Source organism: Temnothorax curvispinosus, unplaced genomic scaffold, assembly GCF_003070985.1.
Source record: "Temnothorax curvispinosus isolate PA1 unplaced genomic scaffold, ASM307098v1 QBEX01012135.1, whole genome shotgun sequence".
Taxonomy (NCBI): domain Eukaryota; kingdom Metazoa; phylum Arthropoda; class Insecta; order Hymenoptera; family Formicidae; genus Temnothorax; species Temnothorax curvispinosus.
This window is the reverse complement of record NW_020221915.1, coordinates 275480-294059: the sequence shown is the minus strand read 5'-3', so window position 1 is coordinate 294059 and position 18580 is coordinate 275480. Positions and strand designations below refer to the sequence as shown.

The 18580-nt window shown below is 33.0% G+C and overlaps 1 protein-coding gene across 7 annotated transcripts in view; it reads right to left on the bottom strand.

The window, feature by feature from the left end:
- Positions 1 to 13863: 13863 nt before the first annotated feature.
- LOC112462259 (cardioacceleratory peptide receptor-like) overlaps positions 13864 to 18580 on the bottom strand; it is a 67704-nt gene continuing 62987 nt past the window's right edge. For 6 of the 7 annotated variants that reach the window (XM_025027941.1, XM_025027940.1, XM_025027942.1 and 3 more), the window contains exons 7-8: positions 14600 to 14780; positions 13864 to 14239 (exon numbers count right to left, since the gene is read on the bottom strand). In XM_025027941.1, coding sequence (XP_024883709.1) covers positions 14044 to 14239; positions 14600 to 14780 — 377 coding nt within the window. In that variant the 3' untranslated portion in view covers positions 13864 to 14043. The remainder of the gene's footprint in view (positions 14240 to 14599; positions 14781 to 18580) is intronic. The other variant, XM_025027946.1, reaches the window with a different exon arrangement.

Below are 18580 nucleotides of genomic sequence, written 5' to 3'. Positions count from 1 at the left end.
TTGCAATATTTTTATTGACATTATATCAGTAAATCATGATTAAAATATGAAAAAAATATCAAATATTAATTATGGATCCTGCATCGATTCGATTTGAGGATTAACCGCTTTATTGGCGACCAGATGATATAATAAATAAACTACCTCGTAATTTATACAAAAAATTAACAAACAACGCGTTTCTCTCTCGCGAGAGAAACAGTTTCGTTGATTAACGTAATAATTAATCCATCAACATCCGGTCACGTCAAACGACCAGGTTTTTAATCTCTGGCGTTGTTTATCGGCAGCTAAGCTAACTATATAGTCATTAGGACTTTTTGCTGGCGACGCTCTTCAGACTACATAGAGATAAAAGATGTTCGTTTATTATTTATTCGCGTCTATAATGTTGCCGAGAATCTGCATATGGACAAGGTCTGCAATTTCCACAGAATTTCGATTAAATTCCACAAGTTTAATTTTGAGCGCGTCACACCGGCTCGAATGCCAAGGCAAGTCCCTCGGTAAAACACTGTATAGAGATGCACGAAATTTTTCTATGCTTACAAAAGAAAGAAATAATCATAAAAATACAGTAAATTTTTCTTTGAGAAAAATCGTGGGAAAAATAAAAGAAATAGAGGATAAGGAATATTTTTTTTTCATCTCACGCCTAAAACTGATGGTTATTATAAATGCCTAGGAACCGACGAACGTCAAGATTTTTAGATCTTCGTTCAGTTCTCGCGTCACAGATGACGCCACTATTCGCAATAATGACTGGAGATGAAATATTGATCGGGAAAAATTCCAAAAGAAAAGACACTTTTATATTTTCCCCTTTTTAACTTAACATATTCTTGTTTTCTTATATATATTTTTTGTATGTTTATTAAAAATTTATTCTCAAGGGAACGATTGTAGAAAGTGGGGGAGGACGATAGAGTTAAATGTTTATATAGGCAGTAAAAAAAATCCGATATTCGTCACAAAGCTCTTGGCGATTTATCAAAATGCGGCAGATGTACAATGGATTCAAATATGTATACTAATACATACCGCATATGTTCACGATTCAAATATTTCGACTGAGCGTTGCAAAACGTCGATTTATTCACCGTGATTTATTCGCCACTATCTGGTGGCGGACACATACAGTCTAGTGTCCGTTTCTATACTAATACGGATCAACTTTGTAATCTCGGTTTAACTTACTTTTTATCTTATTCTAATTCTTAAAACTAGAAAAGGATAAAAAGTAAGTCAACTCGAGATTAAAGTTAATCCGCATTGGTAGAAATGAACATAGCTAGATCGTTAAAGTTCTCATACGAGTTTTTATTGAGTAGGTATTATTTTCAATTTTAATTTTAATTTCGACCGGCGGAAACGTCCTTCTCATCGTAAACATGGATACGTCTCTCAGAGCCCGCTTTTAGAAAATTATTTATTTAAACATTTCATGTGCATTTCAAGTTTTCTGAATATCGATAGTGTTTGCGAAATTTTCATGAGATGTCTCGTACATATTTTTCAACAGCCAGAGCAAATTACAAAGATCACATCTTCACGGATATCGTGTGTCATGCGTGTAGACGAAACGATTTAGCTTAATTATTAGTACATTAATTGTTGGCGATTTATTAATGGATGTCAGCTATTCGCCGATTCAATTTTTTAGAGAAAATACAAAATTTATTGTGTGTGAGTTTCGATAAAGAATAAATATAATTAAATAGCATATTAAAATAACATGTTGATATAAAAATAGCGTCGTGTGGACAAAGTTGTCTAATTATACAATGGCAAAAATCGAGATCGTTTGTGTCGCTTTTATGAAAAAGATTGGTAAAGATTCGTGATACTGATATTTAAAGAACTCACAATCAAACGAATATATTAATTAGTCTTGAAGCCTGCAGTAAGTTTATATTATGTAAAACAAATAACGATCCGACTATTTTACGAAATTGCAATTACAAATTTAATTTGCGACGATCCTCCGAGGAACCTGCCTGATCCTGCCCATTTTTGTTCTCGCGAGGACTGCTCGAATTCGAACGCGGGTATTTATCTAAATTGCACTTGGGCTTCGCTTTCGATTTGTTCTTGGAATTTCGCACGCGCTGCGCAATCTCTTCAATGCATCTTTGATCCCTCTCGCTAATGCTGAAACTTACACCGCCGCTCGCGTATTCTTCGAGCTCTCTGAAATAATAACGCGAGCTCCTTGAAAACCGAGCAACGCATTGTTATGCGAGACGTACATTGTTAGAGTCAGCAAAAAGACTGACTCTCCATAAATCGTAAAAAAAATTTAATTTTAATTAATCCTTAGATTGAAATATTATAGATTCTCAGATCGAAATAGGGTATAAAACAATCTTCAATCGTTCGACGATTACATTGCATATTCATCGTTTCTTTATGCTAGGTCTACAATGCGAGTCGTAAAGTCGTGAGTCGTAAGAATTGACCAATCACAATCGAATTTGAGGAGAATAATTGACTGTGATTGGTCAATTCTTACGATTCACGACTTTACGACTCGCATTGTAGACCTAGCATTACTTTCGTATATGATCGCTACAAATGACCTAAAAATTTATCTCGATAAATAGGCACGAAGGCTGCAAGATTTATCAATATGCCTTCTCGGTCGAAATATTGTCTCAAAAATAAACATTTATCACGTCGTTATTTTCTAATCTTCTCGCGGTTTTTAAGGCCGGTTCTATACACTCAATCGTAATGCCCGTATCACACTAGCAATTGGCGATTGCGTCTACGTTTGCGTTTACGTCTCTGGACCAATCAAAAAGTAGCTGCTGGCGCGTCCGATTCGCGATTTCCGTTCTGATTGGTCAAAAGACGTAGACGCAAACGTAAAACGCAATCGCCAATCGCTAGTGTGATACGGGCATAAGTCAGAGTCGGATGTCGGAACGCACCCGATGATCCAATAAGAAAAATTCGTTTTCAAAAAAGAAATTATCTCATTGGACCATCGGTTGCGTTCCGACATCCCCCCTCGACATACGACTGATTGTAGAACCGGCTTAAAGGGCGCGAAAGCCGCGTGGTCACATAACCCACCGCATTCGACATTACACCGCGGCAAATTTTTTTTATCATTATAGACTACAAACAGCATAAAAAGCTACCTCGTAAAGTGAACATAAAAGATGCGAGATTCACCGACACCCGCGATCAAAATATTACCTGAGAGATATAAACGTTTATGGCGCTAGAAAATCGTTTATTCATCTCTCGACGACTTTTTAAAGCGCGCGAAGGCGCGCGCGGTAGCGCGACCGCCGCGACGCAACGACACCGCGACCGCGGCAACTTCATGACGGTCCCCTGTCCCCTGCGGCGAATCGAAGTGGAATCACCGATCGTTCGGCGAGATCGAACAAACGATCTACCGAGTATTCCGCGTTATTGGCGTCGTCCGACGAGCATCGCGAGACGCCCCCGGACGCCGAGGACGCGAGGAGCTTGGAGTACACGATCGACGGGTCGTCGCAACGGATTAATCGAGGCAAGTGATCCCCGCTCATTTCCGGAGCGCCGCACCGCGACGCGTCCGCCATGTTCGCGATGAATTTACGAGTGCGTTTCGCTATATCGCTCGCGCTTTTTATTCATCGCGATATCGACCGTATATAAGATATTTTACAGTTTTTACCGAGCAAATGTAGCTCGCTGCGGGCATAATGAGTGCATATAATGAGCGCATAATGAGCGCCAGCATTACGTACATCTGATGGGCAACAAATAACTTGTACAATAAAAAATGGAGAAAAATAGAGATGTAGACGGGTTTATTATGAATAAAATACCTAACTGTAATTGAGTAGAAGCTCACCTCTGACGTCGGTGTAGCTTCGCAATTAATTTGTTTAGGTACTGCGTTTCTTTTTGCATCATTTTCAGCTCCGACTCTTTTTCCTGGAAATGAAAGATCTGTGGTGTGAAACAAATCCGCTTGTTTTTGCATTAATTAAAATTCTCTTGAACATGCAAATTATTTACTTTTTTATATCACGATACGATGTATATTACGATAAAAAATATATAATTTTCAAGTATCGCGTATTAAGTGCGATCGCCAATCCCGTATAGCGAGGCACAATAATAATAAAAAAAATGATGTTGTTTTTACAGCGCTAGCTAACAGCAATCTAATTGAAAATAATTTTGTTAATTTACTAACAATATTAATGAAACAAGTAACATTTTATTAGAATAAAAGCACGACGTATTTGTTTTATTAGTACTGTTTTTAAATTGGCAAAATTATTTTCAATTGGACTAATAATGTTAATACACTTTTTTTCCGTCTATAAAAATGCACAAAAGCATTTTAACACGTTGATCGACTATTACTGTACGAAGAGATAAATAACTTTGTCCATTTTTCAGCATTATGTATTAATATTCTGCTTTATTATATTTATTTATTCTTTAAATTAAAACAGTAAAGTTTTTACTTTTGCCTTCAAGAAATTGAATCGGCAAACTAACTGGCATCTATCTGTAGATCGCTGTGAGTTAACTCATATTCGGCAATCAACGTGTTAACCACAGTAAATAGATATTATAAACAATTAATTAAGTTCTATAAATATTGCATGCGTAAATTAAATATTTCCTAGTAGCACAACTTTATTACAGCAATATTGGCAACAATATCCAATTTTCATGTTGAATATAGACTAATTTCTCATGCTGGTACTACAATGTAAATATAAAGTATAGGCGCTCTTTCTTTTTAGCAAATATTAGCAGTGCACTTGCATTTTACTAATAACAAACATTAGCTTTGCATTGGGAAATATTGGCCAAGACATTTCCAATACGATCAACATTCAGCCAACATGTTGCCAATGTATTACGCTCTTAGGGATATTAAGACCGAGAGTTACAGATATCCGAGATATTTAATTCAATCTTTCTCGATATAATGGTTCACACGTCATCAACGCGACACGCTGCACGTCAATTTAGCGCGCTAAAAGTTTTTCAATATGCTATCGAGCTGTCGGTTAAGGGCATTACCGTCAAAGTATCCATAACCGCGCGAAGTTCGTCCTGGCGAGTTTCGCAAAGGTGACGCGCGGTGATCGCCTCCGCGGTGAGCCGTGCTAATTGCTGCTGGCAATTCCGCTCGCGCTCCACCGCTTTATCCCAGGCTTCTTCTCGGGCTATCACGGCGTCCCTCAAAGTCCGCATATCCTTCTCCAGTAACTCAAACTCGGATCTAATCGCAATAAGAGTTGCGAGTTATGAACAAAATCGAAGGCGTAGTCGCGGAAGGTCGAGAGTACGGCAGTAAAATTAAGATAATAAAAATAATTTATTCAAAATTTATTCAAGCATCAAAACATTTTTATCAGCCTTCTGATTGCCTTCCATAAGAGAAGAAGAGATCAAAAGAGATTATACGCTCTTTATCTTCATTATTATTTATTTAGTAAGCTTCTTAGTCGACGGAAATTGAAGTAAATTTGCTTGGAGCAAATTGTATGAAAATGCAAAATATTACAAAATTGGTTTAAGTTTCATGAATTTTATATTTAAAAAATGTATCAAATGAGATACTCAGAATGAAGTTTTATCTTAAGATACAGATAGTTTGACAATTTTGCATTTTAATTAAAGTTAATTATTATCAGTAATACTAATATATTCCTGATTAAGTAATATTAGTATATTCAGTTAATTGTGTAAAAAAAACCAGCAACGAAAAAGTACAATTACTTCTGCAAATTATCTGACACTACTAAGATATTATATAATTAATATGGAGCGTTTCACACAAAATTAATTATTACGATATGCGTGATGAGACAATTATTAGATCCCATGTTGTTGAACGTAATCACGTTTGATTTTTTTTATAGACCATTTATTCTTGTTTATTAATAACTTTATTTCATATTGCTTGACGCAAAGACATTCAATAACATAAGACATGAAATAGATTCACCCAAATTCAATCTCGCTGGAGAACTTACTTCGTGATAGTGATCCGCGTAAGTGATTCTCTTTGGCATCCCTCCAATTCTCCATGGCAATCTTTGCAGGGTTCCCAAACTTGTAATCCGAGATCAGTCTTAGAAACTATATTCGTCGAGGAAGTACATTTATTTTCTAGACACTTTTCGTCGCGTTTCTGAAATTTATATGGAAGGACAGGCTAAATTTACATTTAAAAATGTGCAAAACTTTCTTATATTTTATGTATGATGTCCGCGTAAAACTGAAGCGATAACAAAGTTTTGAATTAAAGTTTTGGATTCCTGAAATTGTGTTGGATAGTTTGTGATTATCATCTTTTCTCTATAACTTTATTAATTTTAATTTTAAATACTAGTTAAAAAAATCTTTTTATATGAAAAAATTTGATTATAAATCTTCAGACGTGTTGCATCTTTTAATTAAAAGAAGAGAAAATTTATAGCAATAAATAATAATATAATAATGTAATAAAATATTATTATACTCAGAAAGAATAAATATTAAAAAAATTTAGGAAACTAATTAAACATTTTATTAAAAGTTAAAAATTCTTAATTATTATATAATAATGTAATTATTTCATTTTTACGTCAATTATTATTTATTATCATAAACTAAACATTGAAGGTTTGGAACAGTATTTCTGTATATAACATTTAATTATATTTTATAAATATTTTTTTTTATTTAATAAATATTGTTTTTACTGTTTGTTTCATTAATACCTCGGTCAGCTTGACTTTCTCTTCATCAAGTTCGTTTTGCAATAATGACACGTTCTCTTGCAGTTTCTCCATTTTAGTCGCGTCCTCTTCCAGCCTGCAGATCGTTTATCTTCAGAGGATTTGTTTAAAATTTGATATTTATTGAAATGCGAATAAGCTCGCTAGTATATATGATATTATTACATCGATTTTTATCTAGCAAGCACATAATTTAATAAATTAATTAATCGCGGTGATGATCTCACCGCTTCGTCAGGCTCTTATTTTCCGCGACGAGATCACGATTTCTGAGAGTCAACGTTGCGTTACTGTCTTCCAAGAGCTTCAGACGAATTTGCATTCTCTCGATCGAAACCACCGGCGCCGATTCACGATGCCTCGTCGCTTCGTACGTGTGTGCACTCGCAATTCTCCCCATTTGTACGCTCGAGTCTGGAAACGGCGGATCGCCCCTGCCTACGACGCGGGGGATTCCGAGCTAAATTAATATTCGTACGTTTCTGCGACTGACACGCTTCGGGTTGCATTGTTCAAAACGTACGACCAAATCAAGACCGAGAAATGGCAGTTTCATTGCAGGAATTGATAAGTTAAGATAGGAGTCAGTCAATTCTGCGATATTCATCAAATCTTGTATTTCTGCCAATTTTATAAATTTTGATTAATGAAAATATATATTCAACATTCTGTAGATAATTTTTAATAAAATCTGACAATGCAATTAAATAACAATGTAGTAGACATTACTAATTTATTCGCATATTGATATATTAAATGATTAATATATTAATATAGGGTGTTTCAGACCTGCCGTGCCAAGATTTTTATCTCAAATCTCAGGTATCTGCCATTAATGGATGGCACGGCAGGTCTGGGACACACTCTGTATATTGTAAGATCAGGATTGCATGCCTTGATGTGGTCCAGTAAGCATGATACACACATATTTCTATTTAAGCTTCTAAAATTAAAAATATAACTTAAAATTCGTCCCGCTTCTCCAAAAGAGTAAATATAACCTAATCGTTTTTTAATTTTATCAAATTGTCAGAAATATGTTTGTGCGTGTTTAGAATTTATACATTTCTGTAATAATTTATTCAACATTTTTTACCTTGCCTAAATGTCTCATTATTTCTGCTTAAATTGGACGATTTCCAATTTGAATGATTTCCAGAATATCTTCCTAAAAGATGAATAAATTTATTTGACTATCTGATTGGATATAAAATAAACTACCAATCCAAACCAAGAAATATTACGTATTAAATCACATGTCCAACATATTGATCAGAATATTACATCTTTTATATGAGAAGAAAAGTACATGTAACAAAATTTAACTTTTTATTTCTTTTCACATTAAATCAGAAATATAATCTTATTTCGTTTCTATGTTCTGCATGTGTATCTGAATAAAATCCTTATTTTCTAGAAATATATAATAAAATTAATATTTAGCGATTTTAATTCAATTTGGAAATGAAAAAGTCTAAGCAATTTTAACCAAATTTTATCATAAAAAATTCTAATTGTAGCATATAAATTCTGGACAGAACGTAAATTTTGCTTCTATATATTTATCACTTCTCCATGTAATTAGGTTTTTCTTGAAATGTAAGAAATTACGCACTATTGCTGCAGACTTCAGAACAGGGATTTTTCACGGCAGATGTATGGCAGGTTGTCGTATAACAGCTGTGAGGATACTTGAAATCCAAGTGCAATCGATCTCGTCGTGGTGGGTCCATTATTCGATAACGAGTGCAGGACATCACGTTCTCGCGTTCTCGTCAATTATATTGGCAAATATGATCCCCTTTCAAGGGTGATTTTTCCACACCGGTTTTTCGAGTTTTTTTGCTTGCTATTCTAGAAAAAAAATTCTTTTGTTTGTTCTTTTGTATTTTTACTAATGCATTATTATTTCTTTTGCGATGACATATTTTAACAGTTATTTTAAAAAATGGCAAAAACCTAAAACACAAAAATCACGTCGCAATGATTCGGATTAACGATTTTCTTGGAGTTCAGCCGTTTCCAATTTATTCCATCCAATTTATTCTGTCCGGCCGAGAATAAAGCAACTTTCGCACTTTCGTCCCTGACGTTGACTAGAATGCTGACACCTCTTCTCGTCCCTCTTTTCTTCACGAGCAGTAAATAATGATTACTGCGAATGGCTGGTCTTGGAATCGGCAGGTCCCCCCACAGACCTAAACGTCCGAAAACCCTTTCTCTCGCGTCTTCACATATTCCCGCTAAAGGGGATGGGAATAAAAGGAATACGTTACGTAAGTCGTATTCGCCGCATGCTCCACCGTGAAATTTCGCTGAATCCCTTGCGTGGCCATTGGTTACTTGATTTCCTTTGTTTCCTCTGTTTTTTTAATACTTTTCGCGGCAGATTTCGTGAGTATTGATATTAGGCAAACTTGGCATAAAAGCTCCTGCTAATATTTTGCCACTATTATTTCGAGAGAAATGATATTTTTCGTATGCAAATATTCCGTAGACAATCTCCTCTTGTACAAACAGATCGCATGTTATTCGTGCTCGTAAATAATCCAGAATTACTAAAGTTTGGCTAAGAATTATATACCGAATGAAGCAAAATGGAAAAGTTAAGTTTCAATGTTTCTCCGAAACATAAAAAGCACGTAGATAATATCACCGAAATGAAGCGGGGTAAATATCTCTCTGCAGAGTGAGGAGCGTGAAACGATTATTCCGACCGCGTTTGACTTACGGCGCCGTTGGTCTTTACAGCTACGATTATGTGAGCCGTAAAAGGAGACGAAAGCAACGGGAGAAATTTTATTTTGGCCGAGCAATACACGCAGCATTTATCCGTGCTTACGCCATCATGTAATACGTATTAAAGACGCTTAAGACATTTGTGCAAAATGCATATTATACAATATTACGAAAATTTAAACAAATAATTAAAAAATATATTTAAAAACTTTAAAACATTTGTTTTTATTTTTTTTATTTGCGTTTATAGTAGGTATACATGTGATACGTAACGAGTAACAATAAAGGACGTGAAATGCTTTATCTAACATATAATTTTGAGAACAATGAGAAACCTGTTTAATTTAATTTAATTAAATTTCTATAAGGTACCGAATTCAATTAGCTGTGCGTTCTTCGTTCTTCTGCATTACATATCATTTATATTGTCATTATGATAAAAAGACATATTAAATTATTCGTTAACGAATGCTCCATCAGAATATTTTTATAATTAAGAGTGGGAAGAAATGATGCATTTAGAAGAGTACAATTTATAAATCATACATCAAAATTAAAGATTGCATTAAATAATTTATAGCTTTATTCACTTTTATCTACAAACAGTACCCATTATCGATGTGTATACGAACAATGTCACATCGCGCAATAATATATATCATAATAATTTATGTCTTCCTCTTTTACACGATGTGATTAATAATAGTAGAATTACAAGTACATACCAGTCTACACATTTACGCGTTCAAAAGATACATTACATATACATCGTTGTACTCATTGTACGTACAATTCGCGCATTGGCATGAAAATCTTAGTTCTGCGATACGACTAACAGTCAAGGTTTAGCGAAGAGTTTCTGTAGTTAGCAATAAATAAGATTGGCAAATTAAACACGCAAATAGATCAGACGGAACATGTGTTATCGCACATAAAAAGTTTTGCATTTACATCAAATTATTGACGAACTAATAAGAAGACATAAGGAATTCTTACAAAAATCAGTCTTAGCAAAGAATAAAGTAATACATTTTTTGTCTCTCATATTATGAAATCTAAGTTTATTAGACAAGTATTAAAAGATCAGGTATAAACGTACGTCGCGTACTTACTCAGGCACTGCAAATAAAGTGTAATAATTATTCAGTCCCTCTAATCTAATTGGAAATAGTCACATAACAGGATATTCATGTAATTTCTCTCATTCTTTTATATCCCAGTTTCGGACAGATTTGATTGAAAATTCACCTTATATGAGAGAATAGTAAGACACACTGACGATCGAACAGTTATAATTATACTCGTACACATGCGATCATCTATAATAGCGGAAACGTAACTTCGTAGGAAAGAACGTTATGCTCCGGTAACCAGGATTCATGTATAATCTTACATATAAGCATCTTTCTCTATTTTATCATAATACATATTTCACTTATCCCACCATTTTTTGCAGTACAAATCCGATCAATTTACCGGAAAAGTGCGTCGTGGACCACCGCGTAAATCATAACGCGGAGAGATCATGCGGAGAATCACGTTCTGACGTTTTAAACGGTCATGGCGCTCTCGCGAGAAGAATATATTACACATTAATATATTACACGCCATTATGCATGTATTACATTACGGAGATATACTATATATATATACACGCGATAGTTTCGTTCAGCTTGTTGCATTATACACGTAGATGCGTATATACACGTATACTTTGAGCGTATTATTTTCCACATAGGCTGTTCGATGGCTAGTTCGATACCTTCTACCCTGGTTCCTTAAAAACATGAAGAATATTTATTTATTTTTTTAGGAATATATAAAAAAATGTGTAAAAAATATATTACTATTAAAATACACGCGCGATGTGTAACGCGTATACCGTAGAGAATTGCTTAAGAGTTTGAATATATTTCTTTTATAAAGCATGTCTCTATTCATACATGCAGGATATCCCAGAATCCACTATCTTGATTTTAATAACAGATTCAAGCGATCTTAAAATACACGAGAAAGGATACTTATCACATACTTCCAGTATAAGCAAATGAAATATATTAAAAATTACAGACGAGGATAAAAGGTATCTTTGACAATCGATCGAGCCCGAAAAATAAATCTATCTAATTTAATTAATAAATCGCACAAGTAACGGGAAATCTATACATTATTATCGCATTTCAAGTATTCTTCTTAATACTGATATCAATGATTATGACACTATTGACGCGCATACACAGTCATTTTAAACTACCACTATCTCATGACTATTTTTTACTTACGCAGTTTCCTAAGTCTAATTTCTGTGAAAAAAAAAATAGAAGAAGATAGTTGAAGATAATGACGACCTATTTTAACATTCTTTTATATCGTTGTAATCAAGAAAATAAGCTCTGAGTTATAGTTAGATCCAGGCTCCGGTACTACGATTATCGCAACAATGCAATACATTCTATGTTACGGTAAAAAAATAGTTTCAAATAAATAATTCGTGTATTCTTGAGATAAGAACTATTTCATTAAACATCAGAGTTGTATGCTATTTTACATATAAGTTTTAATTTGATCTATTATTTATATTCATTTATTTAATTTGTCTTGGTAATGCGCGGAACTACGTGATTTTGGTCTTTCTCTTGAAACTTGCTTTTTCAGCTGAAAAAAAAAGGCGCTTATATTTATACATCTCTCCACACACATAGACATACATACTCACAATACAGATTTACGCATCTGGTGATTGGAAAAAAAAATAGAATAGACGAATAGTATACTGGCGTTTTTTACAAACGTTTTAGAATATTAAATCAGTTCGAATTAGCTTAAACGAAATAGCTTAAACTGCTTTCTCGTAGTGCTTAATACATATAGGTACATATAAAATTGTATTATTTACGACATTTTCGAATAAGGGAAAAGTAGTTTTAATTTTCAAGTAACTTTTAAGCTCAAAAAATATATGCGTTATTTTATTGCACAATGACGAAATCGCGATAGTGAATAGAATATATAATTTGCGTTGCGCGCTTTGTGAATTAATCTATATATTAAGAAAAAAGACCTAGCTTTATCAGTCCTTTCTTATTGGACGGTGTGAGGAAGTTATAGGAAATTCTTCGCAGATAAATATTATGAAAAAGTAGTTGCTAGCTTTTGTTGCTTCATTTGCTTTTATATAATTTTTAATCGTTACAAGATTGAACCTCTTTCTCTCTTTCTCTCTTTTCTCTCTTTATCTCTCTCATTCTCTCTCTACTTACTACGTAATGTCCAATAACTCTATATACAAGGTATTTCAGAACAATATCTTTTCTTTAAACTACGGTTAATTTGTAATTCGTATAAAGTTTATTTTTCGTTAAAAGAAATTTTATTAAAATAAATCTGAAAATTTTTAACTTTGCCTTAAAATTTAAATTTCTTTTATACTACTTGAAAACTTCTTGAAATTTAGAACTTTTTATAATGTCAAATATTAGAAATATTTACATGACTGCTTTCTATAAATTAAAATTATTTATTGATGCAACATGTAACATCTGTTTAAATATAGAGTAAATAAATAAGACTTTGTTACTTATTTATAACTTTTAAACTTAATTCATAAGGAATTGTACATTTTTAACCGTTTATAATTTTAAAAGTAATAATGATTTGATCACGAATGTATGCGAGATACATAGCGTTCTTTAAATTTAATTTTTATTTATAACTTTCGATAATAACAATAGTTCTGAGATACCCGTATACATGTTCAGATATACGTATATATTTTCTAAAAATTAAAATTACAGACATTGAGTTTCATGGATACAGACATTTGCTGTTTTAATTTTATTTCATCTTTAATTAGGTAGTTAAATATTATCACTGACAGCTTCTAAACTAATTGGAGGGATTTTTGCGAAATAATTATATGTTTTGAATCTTTTCATTTTTGTTAATAAAGGAAATAAAATGATCATGTTATGTAAAACTTCGTAGTATGAGATCATGAGATTTATAATCAATATTCACGTATAGAAATATAAAGTTATTGTATATGCAATTATTGAGTTAAAAAGTTACGTCAACTCAAGACTATCATTTAATCTTATTTCTAAATTAAAATAGTCGTTGCCAAGTTACGTTGTCATTTGATAGTCACGCATTATTAGAAGTACATAGATTTCTACAATCCTTGAAAATCGGTCTTTGCGAAAAAGATGTGCATAAAGCGATACGTTAAAGCATATATCACAAAAGTAGAAACTTCTCAATGTGCAATGATAAGAAAGCTCTTGCAATCGCTTGTTATTCTATTTTTTTTTACAAAAATTATTATATAAGAAAAATTAGGTTTGGATATATTCATTATATATTTTTAAATAAAGCTTTCCGGAAAATAAACTTTCTGAATTATTAAAGAAAGTGACTTGTGTTTTTTCTGTAATAATCGATTTAATCGCTAGCAAAAGCAAATTATCTACCAAGTCCGCTCCGAATACTGATCTAGAATATCAATTTGCTAATAAATCAATGCGATCGTTTTTTTTTCCGAAAATCACGATCTTTAAACTAAAGAGACCATGACGCGTTTTCGCGACGTAGAGTGCAACATAGTAAAATGTCCGCTTCTGCGGGAGGAATTGGCCGTCAAAGATGTTGTCACGGTCGTCCTCGTGCTGCTATTCGTCGCCCCGGTACCGAAGCAGTGATGCGAATTCGTCGGGCACCATCCCGAAATCCAGGAGATTGCCTGCATGTTCCTACCGAGCAACAATTGCTGTTTAACGGAGAAATTCCGCGGCGAAAAGTTGCTGGGGAAACGTCGCCATCTCCGCGGATGTCGCTTTGAATGTGTGAAACTTAAGGCGTTACGCGGGAGAAAATCTATAAATTCTACAACTATTCTGATCGATTTTATAAAACAGAATTATATCGTTAAGATTTTAATATTACTTATAATATTAGTACACATGTATCTTAAGAATTTACGTCCCACATCTAAATAAGAAAAGCGCTATTAAAGTTTTAAACAAATTCGGAGAGCGAGGATTAATATATTATACTACACGTATAAAATAATTATAATCATCATAATTCAATTTCAATTAACATATACTCACCGTACGGTTTTGCAGAAAGGAGTACTGAAGAGGCAATAGATTATTGGATTAGCGGCCGAGTTAAGCGGTGTCAAACTTTGTATGAAGGTAGCGACCGCGATATTTGTCTGAGTCTTTGGCACGTGCCCATAAACTTGAAGGAGATCGAAGACTATGTATGGACTCCAGCAAAGGATAAATACTGAAACACAGAATTATTTTCGCTTACATCGCGTGAGTACTATGTATTATATAATTTATGTCTCGCGCGCACAGAGCAGCTAATTAACCGAAATTTGCAGAAATATTAGGATAAGAATGTACAATGTTTAGTGTTTACCACATGGCTAAAAATGAGGAAAGTTAAAACGTAAAATTTCAAATCAATAATTAAAACAATAATTTCATAATCGTTATGCAATAAATTAATCTGACAGAATGCAACAATAATTGTAACGTCAATGAGTGTGCTGCAAATAAAACGCGATTATTCGCGCCGCTTTCAATTGAAAGAGTTACCGTTTCTACCTTAAATTACGGGAGTACTACGAAAATCCTGACAAAGCGATAGCTCGAAGTTTCCGCCAATTCCATTTTAGATAACGAACCTAACGAACTTAAAATAACGAAACGCTCCATTTGTCTCTTTCGAGACCCGCTCTGATTTATGTGACGGCTTCCGTTTTAGAGATAACACGTACCTACTCGTGATGCTTTCTATTTTTTTGTGCAAAAGAAAAGCTTATGAAATAAAACTACGAAATCTCGAAAAAATCGAAAAGAGAAACAAAAAGGAAGGGAACAATGCAAAGAAGTGTATTTATGGCATAGATTTAAGCAATAAAATATAAAAATACATAACGGATTCTTTATATGTGGTATATAACTATCTATATGTTTAAAAAAGTGAAATAAATATTAGTTATGTAAAGAGAAACAATTAATATAGATAAAACTTTTATTTTTGTATAATTAAAATAAAACAAAGTAATTATTATTAAGAATTCTAAAAAATGAAAAAAGTTTGCACTTTTATATATTTGCAAGATTAATATAAAATATTAATTTTAGAATGCATTAAATTATTATAAAATATTATTGCTAATTTCGTAACTGTGCTGCATTATCAATATTATTGACGACAATATTTTATAATAATTTTATCGCAGAGTAAAATTAAATTGCTGATTTCTTACTTTAATTAATTTTCAAAATATGCTATTAAAATTTGATATGCTGTTTACATGTATACATTAATCTTTAGAATTTTGTAATATAGAATATCCTGGAGATTAATTAAAATTCATGATTTTAATATGAAAATGTCGATACGTCAATCACGAACAATAGTTTTTAAATTATAGGCAGTCAAAATTGATGTCACATAAAGTTTTTACGTATTTACGTATTACATGCATTATCCAGCATCTATTGATTTGTCAGCCCAGCTGATTTTGCGTAGGTTCTTGCATCGATAATATAATATTGTAACAATCAACTAATATTATTTATTGAAAGCAAATTTTAACTATTCGATATAGATTATTATTAAATAATCTTTTTTATTAATGAGATTCTCAGTCAAGCGAAATTAATCTTCTAACGTTATTTAACGCGATTGATGAATGTGCGAAACGAAGCGCGTAATACGCGACAATATAAACCCGTTCATTAAAACTAGCTTAGAACTTAGAACAGAAAGATATAATTATAAGAACATAAAGGAGGAGTGAAGAAAGAATGTAGTATGCTCGGTGTGATATTATATTTTAAAAGTACGTAAATACGTTGGCGAAAGTGTCGCGGCTGGCCTTGGTAATTGTTTATACCACTCAGAGCGCGCTGTGTTTATACCTAGGTTGTCGCGCGACACCGATGACGCGTCGTGACGTAGGCAGAGGCGTGAGCCGCTCCGCGATCGGCGCGACCTGCGTATCATTATCGCTCGGAATGCGAGACAAGTCCTATCGCAAGCGCGCTCTCTTCCTGCGAATGATTAACTAATATCACTTATCACGATTAATTCTTACGATTCTTGAATGTATCTGGACGCCGATTGCTTGTCGGTTACAGATACGTAATAGATACAGGAATCGCAGTAAATCGCGTGGATGGAATTATAACTGATGTTTCCTTATGATATGCATGGACAATAATTGCATGTTTAACGTTTGAATTCAAATGTAATTCCTATCACGCTTCGGATTTTTCGATATTTCCGGTTTATTTCCGTATATCATTTTGGGGTTGAAAGCGCGAAGTGTGGCGAATTATCGAATGCTGATTTGTAACGAAAAGCGACGATATAATCCGTTCATCAAAACTAGCTTGGGGCAGAATATGTATTATATATAAGAATATAAAGAACGAACGAACAGCGTTATCAATATATCCGTTGTTCATTAATAGTATATAATATGTGTCTTTCGCGAGAGTTATGCGTTAATTTATGAAATGTTGCGGGCCATAATTTTGCATATATGATCGTATTTTCTTGGAGTTTTTTTATTGTCGCGATATAAAGCGCGCATCGCGCAGGTTTAATGTTGGAAGTGTTGCACAAAATATCGCGCAATTATCGTATTCTAATAATTAATGCGCGACCGTAATTTACTGTGTTTCCGCAGTGAGTGTGAGCAACAAGAAACAAGAAGGAAAAACGATGAGAGGAGGCGAAGGCCCAGGGAGGCATCGGGCGACGGCGGAGCAACCATCGGGTGAGCATTTATTATTTGCGTATTATAACTTGCAAGATTATTAGTCGTTTATTCCTGTATGTTCTTGTTAATTAATCGTTTGCTTGGACAACTCGCAAATAAGAATTGCAAGGAAAATGACTCTTATTTATGAAATCATATAAAATTTTGTACTCAGGAGGAAAGAAGACATTTTTTTCGGAAATTAAATTACGCAATTATTTTAAATACCTTTGAAAGACGAACAAAAAATTCCACGAGAGCAATAATTACTTTTAGCAATGTAAATTTTTTTTCGGATGTTGTTATAATTTGCATTTTATAATTGCATGTTACAGATCAACGTAGCAACATAGTTCGAACTCCGCCGTTGCGCATCGTATGGGTGAGTGAAATAATTCTTTATTTTAATCTAGGACAATGGATCTATGAAAAAAGAGTTATTAGATATATATTTATATAGATGTATTAACTTAAGAATATAAAATATTACAAATATATATAGCTCATAGATTCATTGTATACTTAAAAATGGATGGGCTAGAATAGCGAGATCAGTATTAATATTTAATCCTGGAGTGTGTGCACATTTATCCGTCGATTTATCATACGTATCAGGATGCACTTGCGCATATACAGACTCATTATATCGGTCTGTAATTCAGCGACACATTTATTGACACATTCTGGTATCTTACGATACAGATTATTAATTGTCAGATACACTGGTCGCTTGAAATTTATGGGACAAACTCGCAAGCATAAATATAAAAATTATAGGAAATATTTCATAAATAGAACAAGCTTAGCAAAAAGTGATAAATAATGATAAAGTACTATTCGCGCAAAAGAAAAGTTTTCCTATTTGATAAAGATGTCACATTTATTGCACTTTTTGCCAAAAACTCTATATACAGAAAAGATTTTTACTACATAATTAACGAATACTATGATGATATATTAATGAGATTATTTGCACAATTTTTTAATATCAAATATATTTTATAACTAATCAATTTTTAAAGTAAAAGAAATGAAATAATAAGAAATGTAATGACAGATTTTTAGAATATAAGACTTTTACTTAGAAGCTTCTTTATGGTATTTCATGGATGATGAAACGTACAGCATGTTTATTTTTTTATATCATAAAACAAGATAAAATTGTTAATTACTAGATACGTTGCTTTATTTTCCTTTTTTTCCCTCTCAAATATTTTTTAAATAAAATTTTAAAGTCTTTGTTTGGCTTCTGTTTTTTTCCAGGATTAAATATTATATAAATTGATGCAAGAAAAAGCAACAT